Here is a 25,417-nt window from a genome sequence, read left to right on the forward strand (position 1 = left end):
ACTCACTTGTGTTGTGAGTGTAGCTCTTATTGAACTCGCACCACTTTCTCGTGTCCTTCTTCAACTTCGTGGTCTTGTTCTTTGCTTGTGGCTTTGGTGGGTTGTCGTGGGCCACCCCAACTTGGCTTTGTCCTTTGTTCTATGGTTTGGGGGCACCTTTCCCTTACTTCATTTTCGCAGATCCAAAGTCTCGCTTTTTCTATTTAAGCTTTTGCTTGATCTTGATAGCATATCAGTATGCCGTGCCGAGCGAGGAGATGTCTAGGAACTCCATCTCATCTTAGATGTACCTGTGTAAGCAGTGGTGGTACACGAGTACCAAATGTTTCTTAGAATCCTTGATACCCAACTTCGTGCAAAGGGTATGAAAACATTGGTAAACTTTGGCATGTCTTGGTCCCTTCCCTACCACAGCATGGTCCACTTTATGTATTTATCCTCCTAGCTCCCGACAGGGTAGTACTTCTCCTTGATGGCGTCTCGGAATTAATTCTAAGTGGGTGTGGATGAAAGCAATCAGGGCGTACTTTCATCCTTCTACTCAGAGTAGGTTTCCCACCTGTCCTTGACGTGGGGGGTGGCTTTGAGAAGAGAAAAAGTAATCTTTTCCTGGTTGGAAAAATCATGAACATAAAAATATCTTTCTAGCAAATTTAACCATTTATCCATGACATCTGCATCTATTTGGTCCTCAAATATGGGAATGTCAAAGTTTACTTGTACCTTAAAAGGAGCGGCGCCTCTAGAGTGGCTGCTGGATGTGAATGCGTCATCGATGGGCAACTGTTGAAGGATCTAAGAAAATTTATCCATCATCATGCTCATTTGTTTCTCGAGGGCCTCCTCGAGAAATATTTTGATAGGATATCCTGCTCCATCGTCTTTCTTCTCTTCCCCCATGGGCAGTCGTGAAGGTTTGCAAGGTTGATATTGCAAAGGTTAAACCAGATCGAGCCCTAACTCCTTATACCCCAACCTCGTTGGGGGCATGCAAACAAAAACAGAGAAAGAGCATACCGCTATGATACCACTGATCCAGATTTAAATAGGAATGCAACAAATTAGAGATATAACCATAAATTCAGAGATGTCACAGAAATAACACTTCATTCCATTAATATCAAATACTGAAATATGCTTAGAAACATAATGTAAATAAGACTAGCTCGGACGATGGTAGCTTATCTCTTAGAAGAGATGTGGCGGCTACATGCCTCTGAACTATGTTACAATGAGGATGGAAGGGTTATTTATTATTGAGAAACAATGGAAAAACCTAAACATCCAAAAACCTAACCCTAGGAGATGAAACGCCAAATTATGGGCCCAGTTGAGGTAAGTTGGTACATCAACTTCCAGGGGTTGTAACTTTGGCATACGATCTCTATTTGATGAACACGATATCTCATTAGAAATATCTATCCAGCGATTAGAACTGCTGACAACGAATACTGAGCTGAAAACTAGTATTTGTCATAGATGGTTTTCCAAAAAAACATCGTTAAGGGTCTCAAAATGGCTCCGGAAGTTCAAGACCCAAAAAACTGCCAAAAATAGTAAGTTGTGCTAAAATTAAGGAAACTGAAAAATTGAACGAAGCAATGGTGGGGGTCCAAGTGGAATAGGCGGGTGGCCACCAATATCCACTTGGATCAGTGTTACTTAAGTGCTCTATCACCATTGATTAACACATACACTATTAAAGAGCTTAACAAAGTGTTGAACGTGGATTATGCATTACGGCATGAGATGGGAAAAATCAATGTAAAATGTAAGATGTGTAGGGATCATCTAGTGCAGTGATTAAATATAAGATAAATATAAAATATTCAAAGATACAAATGAAAACACTTAAGAGTCAACTTGGTTTGTGTATATGAAAATGAGAGTAAGCCGAAGGAAGAATGTGAAACTTATTTAAGTGGTTGAGTCCGAGTATAGGTTGTGAGTTGTTAAACACCTAATTCTTGAGTTGTGATTTGGGTTATGTTGTGTTAAGGTGATTAGTTATTGAAATTCAAGAAACCTGGACACTAAATTCAATACCTTCATGATTGTATTTACACATGTACATTTTTATCATTCTTTGAATTGAGTTGAATTCATTTTCCACCAATTTGTGTTTTACAATGGTATTAGAGCAGAGGTTAATCAACTCTGTCAAATAGATTATGACACTAGTTTTGTGGCCTTCAATAGCGTGTGGCAGCCGAGAGTCGCAGTCCAAGGAAGTTCTAGAACTTCTGAAGGCCATCAGTGAAGTCCTGTAGGTTGCTGCAAATTGAAAATTTCTGGACAGAGACATCGTCCTTCATGAATGAGATTTAATGTACAAAGTGTGAGTGTGAAGTTGTCGACCAGAAGACACATTCTGAATACTACATGAAGGAGAGACGTTGTGCTACAAGACACCAAGTCAGTGGACATTCTCTGGTCTGGTAAGTTTGAAAGGCTCCCCCACTAAGAGTCTCAGTGACTTTCGCTTTGGAACTTCACTTTGGCGCTTTTGATTTACAATTTTTAATGGAGAAAATGCACATATATTGCTTTATTCCTTTAGTTTGTTAGCATTCACATGCATGACAAATTAGATGCATGTCAATTCGAGGGGTGAGTTTTAGTTTTCATTAATAATATATAATGTTTCATGTCTCACTACTCAAGACGAATGATATGATGATGAACAGTGATATGTCAAGGTCATATTAGAAATCATGAGTTCGTGGAGACCCTTCAAAACTTATTTCAACCAAGTCCGACACGTTATTGAAACTCGCACTTACCTATGACATAAGATAAAATAATGTCACAACTTAGATGACCGGTGTTGCGAACCCACAAGCACCTTCACAGTTTCAGTTTTCTTCCTGTAGAAAACACAATTGGCAAAGAAGTCTCTAAAAAATCTAGAAACTCCTATGCAGTCTTTGTACACAAGAATGCCAAGAGTATATGGGGTCTATAGCTATCTGAACCATAGCCTCCACAAACATATCAAAATGGAATTCATTCATCATCTGAGAAGCATTTTCATCTACACTCAATAGGAAATACCCAACATAGATCTATTTTAAATATGGATCTAACATGAGCCTAGAGGGACCTAATTTATTCAGGTGTAAATTTTTTTATGGGAAATCATTATTTAAGTTTTTAAAATTTTTAATTTGGCGAACATGAGAAAAATTTCAACTTTGGTGACGAACTGACAGCCTTACACATCATACTAGGTTGTAGAATGAGCCTCTAAACTCAATAAACTCGCAATTAGAACCAATCAATATGAAATGCTCAAGTGAATCTACCGTGGATAACTACATTGGAGAAAGGAAAATGTACCATTGTTGATGCCACACGGAGAGGCAAACGATTTCGTGATAGCATGTCCAAGACAATACCAATATGGACGTGTTTTTAATCGGCCTATTCAAGCTTTTCGCAGGGACAAACTGATGAGATGTTTTGATAAATTGCATGCATTCTCGTGCAAAGGCTGTAATGTTGAAGATTGCCAACTTCAGGGGAAGAATTCTGCCTATAGTGGGTATGAACTCAACTCTTGATTTAGTAGAAAGGATCTTGTTGATATTTCGGCTGAGGGTTGGGATTGCTCATTGTATCTTCCATTGTGGGTTTCTGAAACTGAAAAGGCAAACATAGAGAGCCGCATTGAGGGATGGATAAAATTATTAGAAGCGACTGGTCCATATTATGAAAAGAAACATTCGGACTGAAATATGTTGTAGACATAATAAATACTACGTGAGTGCCTAATTACTATTAGCATGCAGTTGTGTTTGATTCTCGAGTTTTGTCAGTTCATAATCAAAACTAGGGGTTTGGCATGGTTTTGGATGGTAAAAGAAATAAAATTTGTCATTGAAACGAATTGAACATTGCAGTATTCTTTGAATGGATTTATTGTATCACTATCACGAACAACTATAAGTGCATGATAACATAAAATCTTCATATATTGTTGTATTTTTTAATTGAATTGATAACCGTTTTTGCAACTGCAGTGTTGTCCGTGCCCAATGCCTTTGAGCATGCAACTTTTCATACATGCTGGCTCTTAGAGAACTAGGAAAAATTATATTTAAAGGTAACTTTTATGGGTGGAATTGTTAAACATTATAGCAGAAAAGTCTCAGAATCCCTTATTGCTCCTATTGTTTTCTGGAATAAATTATTACAAACGCACTAGCCAAGGTCTTTTCCTTCGGCTATTTCACATGCCTATTTGTAAAGAGAAGTGGCACAATATTGGTATTCTAAGCAAAGAATAGATGTTGTCAAAGAGGAATTGCCTCAACCATAATTCATACAGGGCAATGTTAAATGCATCATAATCCACAGGAGGCACATGCCATTGGAAATATTTGTGAACTTCGAGTAAACAGTTATTTAAAAGGAATTTAAATATATAAAATAATTAAATTATAAATATAAATCTAAATATATGAAAATTTGATAAATAAAACCTATTAATATTTATATTATTATGTAATAGTTATATGATATTATTTTATGTAATATTTTGTAATTAAAAAATATAAATATATCTTAATATATATTTTAATCATGTGAAATTAAGTATATTTAAAAATATATTTTAATTACGAGAATTAGATTTAATTAAAAATGATTTTATTTTGTCCATGAGGTTTTGGATAGACAATGATTGGGTGCTTTGTTAAAACACTTCTTGAAGTTAAGTGATGTATTGGACATGATGAGATGTAGTGATGCCAAGCTTACAAATCTCAATGAGATGTTGTTTATCATCTTAATACATCATTTGTTATTTTTGAACCCACAATTGAAAATGATATTAAAAATATACATATTGTATTTGAGTGCAAAATATTAAATGACACACAATGTTAAAATATACAAATACACTTTAAACATAATATTTTTACATCAAATATAATAAATATTTCATTTCATTATCTCACACATTATTATTATCCAAATGGGTCGACCCTTCAAGTATCTTTTGTTGACCAGAAAATTAAACCAACAAAGTATAAGACATTAAGGAAAAAATACTTTTTTTATTTTTTTATTATTATATTTGTTCACATTTTGATTGGTGCAGAGGGTTGGAGTCTTATTGCGGAATCATGATTTGCACCACCGGATTGTATTGGGGTTACTCCTGTCACTAACATGTACAACATGTGCCGGTAACACAAATATGGTATTGATATTATGATGTCCACTCGTTAGATTATGTATAGTGTAATATGCACGTATAGAGACTATGCATTATCAATTACGTAAATTGCAAGGACACTGTTCACCGGACACTGTTAGAAATGTGTTGTCATTGATGGCAAAGACAATGGGAAAAATTGGCAAACGCAACTACATTGGTAAAAATGTTATCATTGGTGGTCAAGGCAAAGATGATTGATGGAAATGCCAATGGAAAAGGTGGTCAATGGAAAAGATTTGCATGTACAAAGCAAAGGAAAAGGCAATGGCAAAGATTAGAAAAGGCAACTTCATTGGTAAAAATGTTTTCATTGGTGTCCAGTGCAAATATGATTGATGGAAAAGCTAATGGAAAAGATCTGCACGGACAAAGCAAAGGCAAAGACAATGGCAAAGAGTGTAAGGTAAAAGTAATTATAATATGCAGAGGATTTGGAGCCAATTATGGAGCAATACATCAGCTCAGTGGTAAGTGTAACACACACAGATGGAAAGAGCTCTGAAAAATCTTTCCAACGGTGTGTGGAAGGTCGAAAATGACCTCCTGGTTCAAATGTTAGAGCCAGTCAAAGTTGGTGACCCCAAGTCTAAGATTGCAGAGTTAAAGGTGTTTGGAGAAGCCTTGGGAACATAGACAAAGTTGACTTAAATGCCAAAATCAATGACAATGATGGTGAAGCCTCTACACGAAGCTGTGGATAGACGTGGCAGTAGCAAGAACACATTTGATTGGCCACCGGTGGAGTCCACCCAGAAGTGGTAGCCCGGCGGGTTCACCCGGGTGTAACCCTTTTGCCACACAAAGGGAAGGTACGAGAGACAGGCACCGAGACATGACAACTATGCGCTATCTAATGGGGACCGAGCAGGTGGAGCCCATCTAATGGGAATACCCTAGCACCCCAAAGGATTTATATATGGCGCAATATCGATGGACTGGGAGCTAAGAGCTAGCACACAATAGTTGAGGCAGTTGACCAATGAAAAAGGGAGCAGGAGGAGGCCCACTCCAACAACTCAGCCAACGGGTGAATAGCCCGTAGGAATAACAAAGCAGGCATATGCAATAGAATGTCAACCCAACGGAAAAAGAAAGAAAAGGTTGGTAAGCCTAAAATCAAATTAATGAAGGATTTGGTCACAAAACAAGGCCTCGAAAGAACTTCTCTCTCCTCCAGGAGGACAGGTGGCAGCATATGATTAACGCGAGAGATGTCAGGTGATGATGTCAACATGGACAGGTGGCAGGAATATTTGAGGTTTTCGGGTACCTAAAGGGGCCATTTCCATGTGACATATGCCATCTATCATAAGCTAACACATAGCATAAGTGACATCATCATGTTGGATATAGCCTGGAATATTTAAATGGTGCTCAAGAGGTGTCATCGTGCAATGGGCGTTGGGACATGTAGGAATTAACGGTGGATAATGGTGACCAATAAGAAGTGGACGAGGCAGAACCTACTGGCCAGCTCATCTTGACAAACGGAGCCAAAAAGTTTAATAAGGAGCACAAGTGAAAGCTCCGGGAGTAGGGTGCCGAGCAATCCCCACAGACACATCGACGTGGAAGGTATACCCTAGTGGTTTAATATGAAGGTGGAATAAAATGTGTTGGGTTCGAGAGTTTCGAGGTTAGTGTCTGGACTGAACCCTTGGGTCATTTCGCGTAAAAATGAACCTAGGGCATGGAGAAAAGATTCGCAAAGGCTCTTGGGAGATCTGGCTAAGTGCTTGGACCTGTCCCTAAGATTGTTTCACGTAGAAACAAAGGAGCACTGCTCTTTTGAGCCTGTGGTTGGTCGCTTCCCATAAAAACGAGACTAGTGGTGCAAAGTCATTAACATAGGGAATTGTCCCGTGTAGGGTTGAAATGGATTAGCACCTAGGGACCTTAGCCATTGGTCATGGAGACCTGGTTATATGGTGAAAAATAGGTAAGGGGCTAGAGAAAAAGGGCCTAAAGGCCAATTTGATAGTTTTGACAATAATTTTGTTTTTAAAATAAAAAAAGGTCTTGAAGGCCTTTTGAGCTACAATAAAGTGTTGTGCATGGCAGCGTGGCTTGGTGACAACAACATGAGCCCAACAGAAAGCATGAATAGTCAATAGCATAATAAAAGGAATAGTGTATTTGATATGAACATTTGGCATTTAGTAGTTTTGGTGGAGTTTAAAGCCTGGTGATAACATGAATGAGTCGGTAGCCTGTGTTAATAATAGTTTAGTGGAACTGCCTATTAATGAGATACTTTTGGAAATTAAGCCAATGTTAGCAGCAGTTAAAAAATAGAAAGCCACAACTTAAAATTGTTAAGAACCAAAATAATAAAAATAAGCAGGAAAACAACAAAAAAACTCAGAGTTTGAGTTTTGAACAACAATTGTAGAATAAAAAAATAAAAGAACTTTGTGAATAGAGGACTGATATTAATAGGACAAATGAAAAAAATATTAATTCATGCAACAAATTTGACAGCAAGATAACAACAATCCAATTCAAAAATATCAATGGAGAACTCTATAAAGTAGAGCTCGAGCAACAGAGAGGGGCATCAGAGGTGAATAGCAACAGAGAGTTTTTGGTTGTTACATAGGTGTTTGCAACAAAGAGTTTTCGGATCTAAGGTGTTACATGTGAGGCTAGAGTGTGTCGATTAGAGGTTGCATGATGCTGGTATGCATTCTTAGTGATTTTTTTTATGTTGTTGGTGAGCAAAGCATTGTGTTTTATATCAAAAATCAAAGATTGTTGAAGATGTTGGTGATTGGGGAAGTAAATTACTTTGAAAGCAGAGAATAACTATTAAGATGAGTTTGAAAATGAATAGAAGATGGATCATCATGGCTCGCAAGTGGTAGATTGCGGATCAAGGGTTGTAGCTCTTTCTAGTGGGTGCTAGTAAATGTTCAGGGGAAACAATCCCTTTCAGCAAAGGCAGATAAACGAGCAAGGGCAAATGTCCCTTCCAGTGGGTACTAATCCATTTTAGTGGTAGCTGATAAACGAGCAAGTATTGAATATCCTTTTAGTAGCAACTGATAAACCTACAAGTAGTAGCTTGTGGGGCTATGGTGTAATCAAGTTGAAGCTTGTAATAAAAGAAGATTGGTTTCTTGTGTATACGTTTCTCATGTGATTGATGTTTATGATGTTATACATGATCGAGTTGTGTTGTTTATCCATGAATAATTGTTAAAGAGATTAAAAAATGAAATTTGTGAAGAATTGTATAATTTGGCCACACTGTCGATTCACCCCCTCTTAGTAGTGTCATGGTTTCCATTGTTTCTAACAATTGGTATCAGAGCAAGTGTCCCTCAGGATCATTTTAACAACTGGAAAGAAGACCAGGGATCATGGAGAACCAATATTGGATTACCTCAGATGGAGTTCCATAATTAAATGGCTCAAATTATACAACCTAGAAGGTAAGGATGAGAATATACTTGTAAGCTCTTGATTTGGATGTATGCCTATGTGTGGAGTATGGAGTAATAAATGATAAGTTCGATAAAAAATCCAGGAAGGAAATCATTAGAGGTTTGTTGAAGTCAAATATTGGAAAATTAATCTGTTATAAAACTGCCAAGGAGATATGGGACAAATTGCATTCCATCTATGAAGTAAACATGCAAGCTTCATGTGATGTTAAGAGGCTTTCCCCAGAGGATGGTTTAGTTAATGACTCAATCAAACACTCAAAGAGCATTGAAGATCATGAATTAGATGATGATACTTTTGTATCAATAAGCCAAGTTGATGATTTAAACACCCAGAGGAGATGCAATATGCAAGTAATTTGTTGTTTTTTTGTTATTGTAGAAAAATAAGCCAGTTATCTTCAAATTGCTCAGCTACAAGTACTAGTGAAAGTAAGAGTTTCTCATCAAGTTGTAATGAAGATAGAGCTACCTTAATAGCGATAGAATATATGGACATTGGTCAATAAGACAATGGATCCACCTCTGGTGAAGAGCATAAAATGACATCTCACGTATCAACAAAAGAATCCCTAGAGTCATCAAGGGAACAAATTTTGAGAGTGGAATAAACACTAGTGGTGAATCTAGTGGCTCCTCAATTGAGTTGGAAGATCTTGAAGAAAAGATCGGTTTGAAGAGGAAGATCATGTCATCTCTTGAGGAGATCAAGAAATTCAGAGTTATAAATACCAAGATGGAATGGGACAATAGAGCATTAAAAGAGAAGATGTTGAATCTTCAGAAGCATGCAGAGAATTCTAAAGTGTTTAAAGAAAATCAAACCAACGATTGTTCCTCTCAATCGAGACAACAATTGAAGATAACAATGACTCACTAGAAGCATTAAAGGCACCCACCAGGAAAAGAACGCAACATCAAGGAGATAAAGGTACTTCCAAGAATCAAAATAAAGGGATGGAGCCCCTTATATGTTTTTATTGCAATAACATTGGGAACTTTGCCTCCAAGTGTCCAGAGAAGAAAAAGGACGTGCAACAGCGAAAGATGCATGTGCATATTCAACCACAACCATGAATTACTCAGAAGAACAATTCGAACAGTCGAGTACATAAAGCATTTTCCCCACAAAGGAAATATTTTTCAATAGTCCAATAGCAGAAAAAGAGCGAATTGTAGTCAAGGAAATTGGACAGGAAAAATATTTGGGAAGAATAATATTTTTTTTGCTCCCGTCTTGAATAAAGTTGAATGTTACAGAGGTAAGAATTTTAGGCACAAAACAGCCACATGTAAATTTGACTAGAACGCTGCAATCGGAGGCATGGATTATGATGAGAGATAGCAAGGAGAACTGCGCAAGAGCTATTTGAACACCCAGAATAAAGGAAAATCGAATGGTGCATGGAGAGAATGCATAACATTGCTTGATGAAGAAGATTCAGAGTTTGAAATTTATGTGGTTGATCTCTCATATATAACCTGGAACCGATAGAGATCCTAGTTAGACAAAAGAAGGAACATCAACCCTGAAAGATATTCAAATGAATACAAATAGAAAGAAGAGAAACAGAGGTATGTATGCTGAGGTAATGGTAGAAATCCATCCAGTCAGGTAGATCAATACAGGAAACCGGATCATGGTGTTGACAAAATTTAGCAAATTTGGTTATGGAAGAAAAAGGAAAATAATCTACTCAGGTGGAGTACATCCCTTACTACTCTTCATTAAAGAGAAGACATTGGATTCAAGGGAAGGAATAAAAATCTAATGCAAGGAGCAGAAAGGAACAAGCTAAGGAATGCATCTGAAGGATAAATGAAAGTATGCCATTTTCATGTTGATTGCTGACTAGTATGGTTTTTTTATTTTTGTTGTTAAATATTTTGTAGTCTGAGAATGTTTAGTTGGTGATGGTCTTTTTACAATCTTTTCCAGTGAGTATTGTTTACATATTTCGAATGCAAAAAGGGAGCATGACCACAGGAGGAGTATACTCAAGTCAAGATTTAAGTACCAGATTATGCATTGACAATTGGTATCATTAATTGGTATTAGTTATATGTTGCAGAGGCTAATGGAGTTTGTTGCATGGATTTATTGTTATGATATTGTTCCAATTGGTAATTGGTATTAGAAATCAGATTTAGGGAAAAAAGAGCATGATTAGAGGATGAGGATACTCAGTCATCAAGTGCTCAACTATTGTTAAAAATGGCATCAATTCAAAAATTGGAATCATTTTAATTTGATATCACTTGGTATAAAAGGTATTTTCAATTGGTATTTACAACCATTGGACTCCTTGTTAGAGTATGGTGTTCATGTGCTCTAGTGTTGATAGGAAAGTATTGATATGAATTTTGTTCAAGAGGACTCAAAGGTGACATGCATAACAACGATTATTCTTGTTGCTAGAGGACATATGTATGGGTATAGATATGAAACGTTATGAATGTAATCCTAGATGAGACTCAGACCACCAAGAATAATTTTCTCATGGATTGGTTGCACAAGAATGTGTTGCTTTAGTAAGAAATTCCAATTTTTTTCTTGAGGCAAAGATTAGGAGTAAATACTCCTTTCCCTTCTATTAAATATTCTTCATAGGTTAGAAAGGAAGCTGCTTGGATCAGATTAGAGGCATCTGAGTTTTTCAGCTTAAGAAGGAGCAGTTGACATGTCCACAAGATTAGAAGACAGAAGGAGATTATTGACACGAGGAGCAAGTTAGTACATTTTCCATTGATGTAAAAGGGGGAGAATTATTGTTGATCAAACGCAAGATGGTAAATGATCAGTGGAAAAACAAATGGAGAAGGGTCAAGATGGTAATGATCATTGGTAATGATGTGTTATTTGATTTTGGTGTTGTCATCAATGCCAAAGGGGGGAATTGTTAGAAATGTGTTGTCATTATTGGAAAATATTGACAAAGGAAAAGATGATTGATGGTGAAGCCAATGGAAAAGGTGGCCAATGGAAAAGATCTGCACAGACAAAGCAAAGACAAAGGCAAGGGAAAAGATTGGAAAAGGTAACTACATTGGTAAAAAAGTTACCATTGGTGGCCAAGGCAAAGATGATTGATGGAAAATCAAATGGAAAAGATATGCACAGACAAAGCAAAGGCAAAAGGAAATGGAAAATAGTGCAAGGTAAAGAAAATTAGAATGTGCAGAGGATTTGGAGCTAATTATGGAGCAACATATTAGCTCAGGTGTAGGTGTAACCCAAAGCGATGGAAATAGATCTGAAAAAGGTTTCCAACTGTATGTGGAAGGTCGATAATGGCCTCCTAGTTCAAACATTAGATTCAGTCAAAGTTGTTGATCCCAAGTCCAACATTGCAGAGTTAAAGGTGTTTGGAGGAGCCTTTGGCGCATAGCCAAATTTGTCTTAATTCCAAACTCAACGACAAGGATGGCAGAGCCTCTACGTCAAGTTTCAGATAGATGTGGTAGCAACAAGAACTCATTTGATTGGCCATAGGTGGAGCCCACCCAACAGTGGTAGCCTGACAGGTTCACCCTGGTGCAACCATTTTGGCTCATAAAGGGAAGGTCTGAGAGACGAGCGTCAAGACACGACAGCTATGCATTGTGCAATGGGGATCAAGCGAGTGGAGCCCACCTAATGGTAATACCTTGGTGGGATCACCCTAAAGGATTAATATATGGCACAATATAGGATGGACTGGGAGGTAAGTGTCAGGACACGACAACTAAGGCAGTTGACCAATGAAAATGGATCAAAAGGAGAACCACTCTGACATGTTAGCATGCAAAGGGCTAGCCAAGAGGAATAACAAAGCAGGCATACACAGCAGAATGTTGGCCTAACAGGGAAACAATGAAAAGGTTGGTAATCCTAAAAACAAATTAATGAAGGATTTGGTCTCAAAACAAGGCCTCAAAGGACCTCTTCTCTCTCCTCCAAGAGGACAAGTGGCGGCACGTGATTGGCTCGAGAGATGTCAGGTGGTGACGTCAACATGGACAGGTGGCAGGAAGATTTGAGGTTTTTAGGTACCTAAAGGGGTCATTTTCAAGTGACATGTGTCACTTATAAAAAACAGACACATAGCACAAATGACGTCATCTCAGCGGATATAGCCTGAAATATTTAAATGGTGCATAAGAGGTGTCATCAGGCAATGGGTGTCGGTACATGTAGACGTTAATGGTTGATAACAAAGACTAATAAGGAGGGGGTTGAGCAGACCCTACCATCCAGCTCACCCTAGCGGATGGAGCCCGGAAGTTTAATAAGGGAGCACAGGTGAAAGCTTCAGCAGCAGGGTGTCAAGCCATGGAGGTAAAGTGACAGCCAATGAAATGGGCATTGAGAAGTCCCCATAGACACATTGATCTGATGAGTAGAACCCGGTGGTTTAATATGGAGGGGAATAAAAAGCACCAGGTTTGGGAATTCTGGGCCTAGTGCTTGGACCCATCCCTTAGGTTATTTCGCATATAAATGAACTTAGGGCATGGAGAAAAGAGCCATGGGGGCTCTTGGGAGATCTCGCTAAGCTCCTGGACATGTTCCTTAGATTGTTTCATGTAGAAACAAAGGAGCGTTGGCATTTTGGGCTTATGGGTGGTCGCTTCACGTAAAAGTGGGACCAACAACATAAAGTTGTTAACAGAGGGAACTAGCCCGTGTACGGTTGAATGAGCTTAGGGCCTAGGGACCTTATCCAATGGTCATGGAGACTTGGTTTTATGGTGCAAAACAGGTAAGGGGTAGAGCAAAAGGGCCTAAAGGCCAATTCAACTATTTTGAGAGCAATGTTGGTTTTAAAATTAAAAAGGGCTCAAAGGCCTCTTAGGCTACAACAAATTGTTATGCATGGAACCATGGTTTGGTGACAGTGGCATGAGCCTGAGAGCAATCATGAACAATCGACAACATAAGAAAATCCCTTGTGACTTTGACATGAATAGTTGGGAGTTAGCAGTTTTGGTGTAGTTTAAAGCTCAGTGGTAACAAGACTAAGTCGATGGTCTGTGTTAACAATAGTTTGGTGGAAATACATGTTAAAGAGATAGTTTTGGTAGTTAAGCCAATGTTAACAGTAGTAAAAAATTAGAAAGCCACAACTAAAACCTGTAAAGAACTAGAATTGCAAAAATAAGCAAGAAAATAGTAGAAAACTCAAATTTTTAGTTTCGAACAATAGTAGTAGAATTGAAAAAACTTGGTGAATAGTCAGAGGACTAAAATTAACCGACAAAGGAAAAAAATATTGATTCATATGGCATATTTGACAACAAGATAACAACGTTCCAATTCAAAAATATAAATGAAAACTTCTATATAGTAGATCTCGAGTAGCAGAGGGAGGCATGAGAGGTAAACAACAATAGAGAGATGTTGGTTGTTGCATAGGTGTACACAATAGAGAGTTGTTGGAGTTTAGGTGTTGCATGTGAGAGGAGAGTGTGTGGATTAGAGGTTACATGATGTTGGTATGCATTCTTAGTGATTGGTGTTGATGTTGTTGGTGAGTAGAGCATGGTGTTTTGTATCAACAATGAAAGATTGTTGAAGGTGTTGGTGATTGGGGAAGTGATTTATTTTGAAAGTAGAGAAGGCCTATTGATCTGGGTTTGAAAATGGATGAAAGATGGATCAATAGGGTTGGCAAGTGGTAGCTTGCAAATCAGGGGTAGTAGTTCCTTCTAGTTGGTGCTATTAAATGTTCAAGAGTAGCAGTTCCTTTCAGTAGAGACTAATAAGATAACTGGGGATGTTTCCCTTCCAGTGGGTACTGGTAAACGAGCAGGGGCAGCGGTCCCTTTCAGTAGTAGTTGATAAATGAGCAGGGATTGAATATCCTTGCAATAGAAATTGATAAACCTACAAGTGGTAGCTTATGGGGCCATGATGAAATCAAGTTGAAACTTATAACAAAAGAATATTGGTGTTTTGTGTATATGTTTCTCATGTGCTTTATGTTTATGATGTTATACATGATTGAGTTGTGTTGTTGATCCACGAATAATTGCTAGAGAGATTAAAAAGTGAAAATTGTGAAGAATTGTATAATTTGGCCACACTATTGATTCACACCCCTCTAAGTATTGTCATGATATCCATTTCTTCTACCAGACACGACAAACCCACACCAATCGCCTATCTAGTCCACATGATACCCTTCTCGATATGGGTTTCCCAATTTAAAAAATTACAGAAATAGCATTACTTCCCTTGAGTTTGCCAAACAATTAAAACAATTAATTAACATATTTATCCATAATTGACCTGATTTTGGCAATATTAACACATTGGTCTCAGGGCATGGCACCATTTTTCCATGAGTTTGTTGGATCTGATTTTGTTTCTAAATATTGATTGGTTCGAAGGCATTCCACTTATAATAAAGAATACGTTGTGGCCTACCGACACAAAAGGTCGTTAACATTTATATAGAGCATCGAATCTATCCAACGTTGATTTCCTTTCAAATATTTTATTTGGCCATATATGTGCTGCTATGTTGAGTTACAACAAAGCAAGTAACATTATACCAACTTTCGCTGATAACAATTTGTCATCTATGAAGTGTACAGCTCAATATTTGTATCCATTGGAGTTTATATTTCCTTGTCTTTTAATTTTTTATGATTAATAATATTAAAACAACAACATTCCAAATTTTAAGATGAATTAATACTATATATATATAGGTACCTAAGAATATATATTTAATATATATTAATCGAATATACACCATTGACTTAATATATATTCATTATATTATTTAGGTATATTTAATTTTAATTTATTCTACAATTTTATCATTGTTAGGAGTACTTCTTACAACACGTCATGTCATCAATCTTTTGACATTTGTCATAGTAGGTAGATAGGAGGAGAAATGACAAACAAAAGGCATGGTGCATAGGTATATAGTTGGACATGTTTGCAAGGAGCCTCAAGCGATTATGACTAACATGTGGATGTTCCAACTTAGACATTGTTGTGACTCTGCAAAATACATGGTTTTACCAAATTAAATACAAGTATGGAAATGTTTCAATCCAATGGCTTAACAATTTTACATTATGATTGTTCTACTTCAAAAACTTTGTAATTTTGTAAAATGCCTTGGTCAAAAGACTATTAGCAATGAAACAACAAACTTCAAAAAATCATGGTTAACTAAAGGTTAATGCAATGAAACTCAACACTTTATACCCATAAAATTTAAAACTAACATTTATATTCTACCCATATAATCATCTCTCTCAATCACTCCCAATAAATTTTTTGTTTTTTTAACTATATTTATACTCAAAATATCTACAATATAATGTTTGTTCAAATATAATAAAAAATTCACACTTTTCAAACTTCAATAATTAAAAAAAAACTAACAAAAATCGTATGTTAAATTTGAAACAACTAAAAAACACAAAAAAACAAAACCGCAAAGTCACATTATGACGTCCATATTACATAACATCATAGACATTAGCATTACATCCAATACACTTTTACATAATAGTAAGTCTATACCTACAGTTATGCAGGCTACACATCTACTCGACTCTTCACATATATGTCCGAGTTATTCGAAACCCATTTTCAAACTTGTTAGACGCTGCAATGGGAAAGAGAAATCATCTTGAATTAATTACTAAGATCCACACCAATTGTTTGTTTGGATCAAAATAATCATTTTCAAGCGTCATACCCAAAATATGGGACAAATTGCATTCCATGTATGAAGTAAACATGCAAGCTTCATGTGATGTTAAGAGGCTTTCCCCCGAGGATGGTGTAGTTAACGACTCAGTCAAAAACTCAAAGAGCATTGAAGATCATGAATTAAATGATGATACTTTTGTATCAATAGGCCAAGTTGATGATTTAAACACCGAGAGGAGATGCAATATCCAAGTAAGTTGTTTTGTTGCTATTGTAGAAAAATAAGCTAGTTATCTTCAAATTGCTCAGATACAAGTACTAGTGAAAGTAAGAGTTTCTCATAAAGTTGTAATGAAGATAAAGCTACCTTAATAGTGATAGAATATCTGGACATTGGTCAATAAGACAACGGATCCACCTCTGGTGAAGAGCATAAAATGAAATCTCACGTATCAACAAAAGAATCCCTAGAGTCATCAAGGGAACAAAATTTTGAGAGTGAAATAAACACTAGTGGTGAATCTAGTGGCTCCTCAATTGAGTTGGAAGATCTTGAAGAAAGGATCGGTTTGAAGAGGAAGATCGTGTCATCTCTTGAGGAGATCAAGAAATTCAGAGCTATAAATACCAAGATGGAACGGGACAATAGAGCATTAAAAGAGAAGATGTTGAATGTTCAGAAGCATGCAGAGAATTCTGAAGTGTTTAAAGAAAATCAAACCAATGATTGTTCCTCTCAATCGAGACAACAATTGAAGATAACAATGACTCACTAGAAGCATTAAAGCCACCCACCAGGAAAAGAACGCAACATCAAGGAGATAAAGGTACTTCCAAGAATCAAAATAAAGGGATAGAGCCCCTTATATGATTTTATTGCAATAACATTGGGAACTTTGCCTCCAAGTGTCCAGAGAGGAAAAAGAAGGTGCAACAGCAAAAGATGCATGTGCATATTCAACCACAACCACTAATTCCTCAGAAGAACAATTCGAACAGTCGAGTACATAAAGCATTTTCCCCACAAAGGAAATATTTTTCAACGATCCAATAGCAGAAAAAGAGCGAATTGCAGTCAAGGAAATTGGACAGGAAAAATATTGAAGAATAATATTTTTTTCTTCCGTCTTGAATACAGTTGAATGTTATAGAGGTAAGAATTTTAGGCACAAAGTAGCCACATGTAAATTTGACTAGAAATCTGCAATCAAAGGCATGGATTATGATGAGAGATAGCAAGGAGAACTGCGCAGGAGCTATTTTAACACCCAGAATAAAGGAAAATCGAATGGTGCATGGAGGGAATGCATAACATTGCTTGATGAAGAAGATTCAGAGTTTGAAATTTATGTGGTTGATCTCTCATATATAACATGGAACCGATAGATATCCTAGTTAGATAAAAGAAGGAACATCAGCCTTGAAAGATCTTCAAAGGAATAAAAACAGAAAGAAGAGAAATAGAGGTATGTTGTGCTCAGGTAATGGTAGAAATCCATCTAGTCAGGTAGATCAACACAGGAAACCAGCTCATGGTGTAGAGAAAATTTAGCAAATTTGTTTATGGAAGAAAAAGGAAAATAATCTACTCAAGGGGAGTAGATCCCTTACTACTCTTCATTAAAGAGAAGAGGTTGGATTCAAGGGAAGGAATAAAATTCTAATGCAAGGAGAAGAAAGGAACAAGCTAAGGAATGCATCTGAAGGATAAATGCAAGTATGCCTTTTTCGTGTTGATTTATTGATTTTTGTTGTTAAATATTTCGTAGTCTAAGCATGTTTAGTTGGTGATGATATCTTTACAAGCTTTTCCAGTGAGTATTGTTTACATATTTCAAATGAAAAAAGGGAGCATGACCACAGGGGGAGTATACTCAAGTCAAGATTTAAGTACCAGATTATGCATTAACAATTGGTATCATTAATTGGTATCAGTTATGTGTTGCAGAGGCTAATGGAGTTTGTTGCATGGATTTATTGTTATGATATTGTTCCAATTGGTAATTGGTATCAGAAATCAGATTTATGGAAAAAAGAGCATGATCAGAGGATGAGGATACTCAATCATCAACTGCTCAACTATTGTTAAAAATGGCATCGATTCAAAATTGGAATCATTTTAATTTGGTATCACTTGGTATAAAAAGTATTGTCAATTGGTATTTACAATCATTGGACTCCTTGTTAGAGTATGGTGTTCATGTGGTCTAGGGTTGATAGGAAAGTATTGATATGAATGTTGTTCAAGAGGAGTCAAAGGTGTCATGCATAACAACGATTATTCTTGTTGCTAGAGGACATATGTATGGGTATACATATGAAACTTTATGAATGTAATCCTATATGAGACTCAAACTAGCAAGAATAATTTTCTCATGGCTTAGTTGCACAAGAATGTGTTGCTTTAGTAAGAAATTCCTCTTTTTTTTTCTTGAGGCAAAGATTAGGAGTAAATACTCCTTTCCCTTATATTCAATAATCTTCATAGGATAGAAAGGAAGCTGCTTGGATCAGATTAGAGGCATCTGAGTTTTTCAGCTTAAGAAGAAGCAGTTGACAACTCCACAAGATTAGAAGACAGAGGGAGATTATTGACACGGGGAGCAAGTTAGTATATTTTCCATTGATGTAAAAGGGGGAGAATTATTTTTGATCAAACACAAGATGGTAAATGATTAGTGGAAAAGCAAAGGGAGAAGGGTCAAGATGATAATTATCATTGGTAATGATGTGTTATTTGATTTTGGTGTTATCATCAATGCCAAAGGGAGGGATTGTTAGAAATGTGTTGTCATTAATGGAAAATATTGACAAAGGAAAAGATGATTGATGGTGAAGCCAATGGAAAAGATCTGCACAGACAGAGCAAAGACAAAGGCAAGGGAAAAGATTGGAAATGGTAACTACATTAGTAAAAATGTTGTCATTGGTGGCCAAGGCAAAGATGATTGATGGAAAATCAAATGGAAAAGATATACACAGACAAAGCAAAGGAAAAAGGAAATGGAAAATAGTGAAATTTAAATAAAATTAGAATGTGCAGAGGATTTGGAGTTAATTATGGAGCAACATATCAAATCAGGTGTAACCCAAAGCGATGGAAAGAGATCTGAAAAATATTTCCAACTGTATGTGGAAGGTCAATAATGACCTCCTGGTTCAAATGTTAGATTCAATCAAAGTTGGTGATCCCAGGTCCAACATTGTAGAGTAAAGGTGTTTGGAGGAGCCTTTGACGCATAGCCAAATTTGTCTTAATTCGAAACTCAGCGGCAAGGATGGCAGAGCCTCTACGTCAAGTTTCGGATAGATGTGGTAGTAGCAGGAACTCATTTGATTGGCCATAGGTGGAGCCCACCCAACTGTGGTAGCCCGACAGGTTCACCCTGGCACAACCATTTTGTCTCATAAAGGGAAGGTCTGAGAGATAAGCGTTAGGATACGACAACTACGCGTTGTACAATGGGGATCAAGTGAGTGGACCCCACCTAATGGTAATACCCTGGTGGGAGCACCCTAAAGGATTAATATATGGCACAATATAGGATGGACTGGGAGGTAAGTATCGAGACACGACAACTAAGGCAGTTGACCAATGAAAATGGATCAAAAGGAGAACCACTTCGACATCTTAGCATGTAGAGGGCTAACCAAGAGGAATAACAAGGCAGGCATATGCAGCAGAAAGTTAGTTGGTAATCCTAAAAACAAATTAATGAAGGATTTGGTCTCAAAACAAGGCCTCAAAGGACCTCTCCTCTCTTCTCCAAGAGGACAAGTGGCGGCACGTGATTGGCTCGAAAGATGTCAAGTGGTGACATCAACATGGATAGGTGACAGGAAGATTTGAGGTTTTTAGGTACCTAAAGGGGTCATTTTCGAGTGACATGTATCACCTATAAAAAACTGACACATAACACAAATGACATTATCTCGATGGATATAGCCTAAAATATTTAAATGGTGCATAAGAGGTGTTGTTAGGCAATGGGTGTCGTTACATGTAGACATTAATGGTTGATAACAAAGACTAATAAGGAGGGGGCCGAACAGACCCTACCATCCAACACAACCTGGCGGATGGAGCCTGGAAGTTTAATAAGGGAGCACAGGTGAAAGCTTTGGCAGCAGGGTGTCGAGCCATGGAGGTAAAGCGATAGCCAATGAAATAGGCGTCGAGAAGTCCCCACAGACACATCGACCTGGCGAGTAGAACCTGGTGGTTTAATATGGAGGGGAATAAAAAGCATCAGGTTTGGGAATTCCGGGCCTAGTGCTTGGACCCATCCCTTAGGTTATTTCGCATATACATGAACTCAGGGCATGGAGAAAAGAGCCATGGGGGCTCTTGGGAGATCTGGCTAAGCTCCTGGACACGTCCCTTAGATTGTTCCGTGTAGAAACAAAGGAGCGTTGGCATTTTGGGCTTGTGGGTGGTTGCTTCGCGTAAAAGTGGGACCAACGATGTAAGGTTGTTAACAGAGGGAACTAGCCTGCGTATGGTTGAATGGGCTTAGGGACTAGGGACCTTAGCCAATGGTCACGGAGACCTGGTTTTATGGTGCAAAACAGGTAAGGGGTAGAGCAAAAGGGCCTAAAGGCCAATTCAACTATTTTGAGAGTAATTTTGGTTTTAAAATTAAAAAGGGCTCAAAGGCCCCTTGGGCTACAACAAATTGTTATGCATGGAACCATGGTTTGGCGACAGTGGCATGAGCATGAGAGCAAGCATGAACAATCGACAACATAATAAAAGTCCTTGTGACTTTGACATGAATAGTTGGGAGTTAGAAGTTTTGGTGTGGTTTAAAGCTCGGTGGCAACAAGACTAAGTCGATGGCCTATGTTAACAATAGTTTGGTGGAACTACATGTTAAAGAGATAGTTTTGGTAGTTAAGCCAATGTTAACAGTAGTAAAAAATTAGAAAGCCACAACTAAAACCTGTAAAGAACCAGAATTGCAAATAAGCAAGAAAATAGTAGAAAACTCAAATTTTTAGTTTCGAACAATAGTAGTAGAATTAAAAAGACTTGGTGAATAGTCAGAGGACTAAAATTAACCAGACAAAGGAAAAAAATATTAATTCATATGGCATATTTGACAATAAGATAACAACATTCCAATTCAAAAATATAAATGAAAACTTCTATACAGTAGATCTCGAGTAGCAAAGGGAGGCATGAGAGGTAAATAATAGTAGAGAGATGTTGGTTGTTGCATAGGTGTGTACAATAGAGAGCTGTTGGAGTTGAGGTGTTGCATGTGAGAGGAGAGTGTGTGGATTAGAGGTTACATGATGTTGGTATGCATTCTTAGTGATTGGTGTTGATGTTGTTGGTGAGTAGAGCATGGTGCTTTGTATCAACAATCAAAGATTGTTGAAGGTGTTGGTGATTGGGGAAGTGATTTATTTTGAAAGTAGAGAAGGCCTATTGATCTGGGTTTGAAAATGGATGAAAGATGGATCAACAGGGTTGGCAAGTGGTAGCTTGTAGATCAGGGGTAGTAGTTCCTTCTAGTTGGTGCTATTAAATGTTCGAGGGTAGCAGTTCCTTTCAGTAGAGACTAATAAGATAACTGGGGAATGTTTCCCTTCCAGTAGGTACTGGTAAATGAGCAAGGGAAGCAGTCCCTTTCAGTGGTAGTTGATAAATGAGCAGGGATTGAATATCCTTGTAATAGAAATTGATAAACCTACAAGTGGTAGCTTGTGGGGCCATGATGAAATCAAGTTGAAACTTGTAATAAAAGAATATTGGTGTTTTGTGTATATGTTTCTCATGTGCTTTATGTTTATGATGTTATACATGATTGAGTTGTGTTGTTGATCCATGAATAATTGTTAGAGAGATTAAAAGTGAAAACTGTGAAGAATTGTATAATTTGGCCACACTATTGATTCACACCCCTCTAAGTAGTGTCATGATTTCCATTTCTTCTAACAGACACGACAAACCGACACCAATCACTTGTCTAGTCCACATGATACCCTTCTCGATATGGGTTTCCCAATTTAAAAACTTACAGAAGTAGCATTACTTCCCTTGAGTTTGCCAAACAATTAAACCAATTAATGAACATATTTATCCCTAATTGACCTGATTTTGGCAATATTAACACAATGGTCTCAGGGCATGGCACCATTTTTCCATGAGTTTGTTGGATCTGATTTTGTTTCTAAATATTGATTGGTTCAAAGGCATTCCACTTATAATAAAGAATACGTTGTGGCCTACCAACACAGAAGGTCGTTAACATTTATATAGAGCATCGAATCTATCCAACATTGATTTCCTTTCAAATATTTTATTTGGCAATATATGTGTTGCTATGTTGAGTTACAACAAAGCGAGTAACATTATACCAACTTTTTCTGATAATAAGTTGTCATCTATGAAGTGTACAGCTCAATATTTGTATCCATTGGAGTTTATATTTCCTTGTCTTTTAATTTTTTATGATTAAATAATATTAAAACAATAATATTCCAAATTTTAAGATGAATTGATACTTATCCATTGGAGTTTATATTTCCTTGTCCTTTAATTTTTTATGATTAATGATATTAAAACAACAACATTCCAAATCTTAAGATGAATTAATACTATATATATATATATATATATATATATATATATATATATATATAGATATATAGATATATAGATATAGATATATATATCTAGGTACCTAAGAATATATATTTAATATATATTAATCGAATATATACCATTGTCTTAATATATATTCATTATATTATGTAGGTATATTTAATTTTAATTTATTTTACAATTTTATCATTGTTGGGAGTACTTCTTACAACACATCATGTCATCAATCTTTTGACATTTGTCATAGTAGGTAGATAGGAGGAGAAATGACAAACAAAAGGCATGGTGCATAGGTATATGGTTGGACATGTTTGCAAGGGGCCTCAAGCCATTATGACTAACATATGGATGTTCCAACTTAGACATTATTGTGACTCTGCAAAATACATGGTTTTACCATATTAAATACAAGAATGGAAATGTTTCAATCCAACGGCTTAACAATTTTACATGATGATTGTTCTACTTCAAAAACTTTGTGATTTTGTAAAATGTCTTGGTCAAAAGACTATTAGCTATGAAACAACAAACTTAAAAAAATGATGGTTAACAAAAGTTAATGCAATCAAACTCAACGCGTTATACACATAAAATTTAAAACTAACATTTATATTCTGCCCATATAATCATCCCTCTCAAACACTCCCAATAAATTTTTTATTTCTGTAACTATATTTATACTAAAAATATCTACAATATAATCTTTGTTCAAATATAAAAATAAATTCATACTTTTCAAACTTCAATAATTAAAAGAAATCTAACATAAATTCATACTTTTCAAACTTCAATAATTAAAAAAAATCTAAGATAAATGGTACGTTAAATTTGAAACAACAGAAAAGCACCAAAAAAAACCAAAACGGAAAAGTCACATTATGACGTCCATATTACATAACATCATAGACATTAGCATTACATCCATACACTTTTACATAACAGTAAGTCCATACCTACGGTTATGCAGGCTACACATCTACTCGACTCTTTACATATATGTCCGAGTTATTCGAAACCCATTTTCAAACTTGTCAGACGCTGCAATAGGAAAAAGAAATCATCTTGAATTATTGAATCAATGACTAAGATTCACACCAACTATTTGTGTGGATCAAAATAATCATTTTCAAGCGTCGAACGCAAAACACAAAGATTTCAAACATTAATGACACTGGGAGACGGGCTCAACCAGAGACGCTGGTCTCCTGGATTGTATGCAGACGAGGCCTCCACGACCTGCTTGTGCATGTTATGCAGATGACCCCTCCGCACCTCGGCGGACAGATTTGACGTGTTATCCACGTTTCGCCGCCTCTGCGCAGCTCTGGATGCGTCTTTTCTGGCGGCGGCGTACAGCCTCGCCGCCAAGGCCAACAAATTCTCGGCCGACTGGAGGGCCAAGAGCGGCAGCAGAAAGTAAAGCTCACCCAGCCGGAGCTCCTCCTCGGGTTGCAACGCCGGGCAGCTGGCCCCGTACAAATCACGCGAGTTACAGATGAAATGGCGGGGGTGGTCTTGCAGCACTCGCTTGGCGCTAACCGGCGCCGGAAATTCGTCCACGTGGCCGTTAATGTAGACGATTCTGATCACGTCCGGACTCACCACCTCCGTCCACCGCGCGCATGAGGCCATCGATCCCATAATTCTTCTGTTGCCAAGGTGAATGTTACAAGAATCGAACGCGTGACAAACGCTTGAGAATGCACAAAGGGCATATAACTTGCCGGGAATTTCGAGATTATGGAGCCGCCAGAGAAAGAGAATGAAAGGCGTCAAAATGTTCGGCGATTGCAGAAATCGGGGTTCAGAGTTTCATCCTCCCAGTGCGATTTTTCATTAATGATCGCTGGAAAAACGAGGTTAGGAGAACACACTCGCAACTGCCAGGAAAACACTGCAGGTCAGGGCAGTTGTAACTTTTGACGGAAATGGCCTCCTAATCGGTCCTTTATTTGGCACTTTATTCAAGTGGAATTATCGAATTTGGTGAGAAGTCAAATTTGGTGCAAATTTAATCATGCATAATTGAAATTTTTTTTGGAGTTTTGGTGGATGATTTAGATAGTTAAGGATCATTAGTAAATATTGATCACTATGTACTGAGTTAATAATTAACTTATGTCATTACATTTTATTTATTATTTTGTTTATGGGGTTTATTTGTAAAAGAAACATTAATGAGTAGTGTATAGAAATAAGGGTAAGAAAATGTAAGTAACACTTTAAAAATGGATAAGAAAATGTATGTGGATATATCTTCTCATGCTTCATTCTAGAATGATGTGGATGGACATAATTCCTTGTCATTTTCCATGGAATAAATTCTTATAAGCTATATAAAAATGAGCACATTTTTGTTTAATAGAGTGCATCTAGTAGATAAAGTCAAGGATTGCCATTGTCACATGGATTGTGGTTGTCTTCATAGAAATTTTGGTGATTTTCCAAGTTTTCTAAAATTGTTTGTTGAATTC

At 37.0% G+C, this 25,417-nt stretch overlaps 1 protein-coding gene across 1 annotated transcript; it reads right to left on the bottom strand.

Moving 5' to 3' along the window:
* Nucleotides 1-24,000: 24,000 nt before the first annotated feature.
* On the bottom strand, nt 24,001-24,869 carry LOC149178016 (uncharacterized). The gene has a single exon (XM_089423523.1). The coding sequence runs from the start codon at nt 24,582-24,584 to the stop codon at nt 24,099-24,101; it is 486 nt and encodes a 161-aa protein (XP_089279649.1). The 5' UTR covers nt 24,585-24,869; the 3' UTR covers nt 24,001-24,098.
* Nucleotides 24,870-25,417: the final 548 nt, after the last annotated feature.

This window comes from Pinus tabuliformis, chromosome 4_1, assembly GCF_031772625.1.
Source record: "Pinus tabuliformis cultivar Carrire ecotype Pingquan chromosome 4_1, CPIR1, whole genome shotgun sequence".
Classification (NCBI taxonomy): Eukaryota; Viridiplantae; Streptophyta; class Pinopsida; order Pinales; family Pinaceae; genus Pinus; species Pinus tabuliformis.

Bases quoted from the DNA above. Each gene is read 5' to 3' on its own strand.
- LOC149178016 (XM_089423523.1), bottom strand. From the start codon at position 24,584: ATGGGATCGATGGCCTCATGCGCGCGGTGGACGGAGGTGGTGAGTCCG.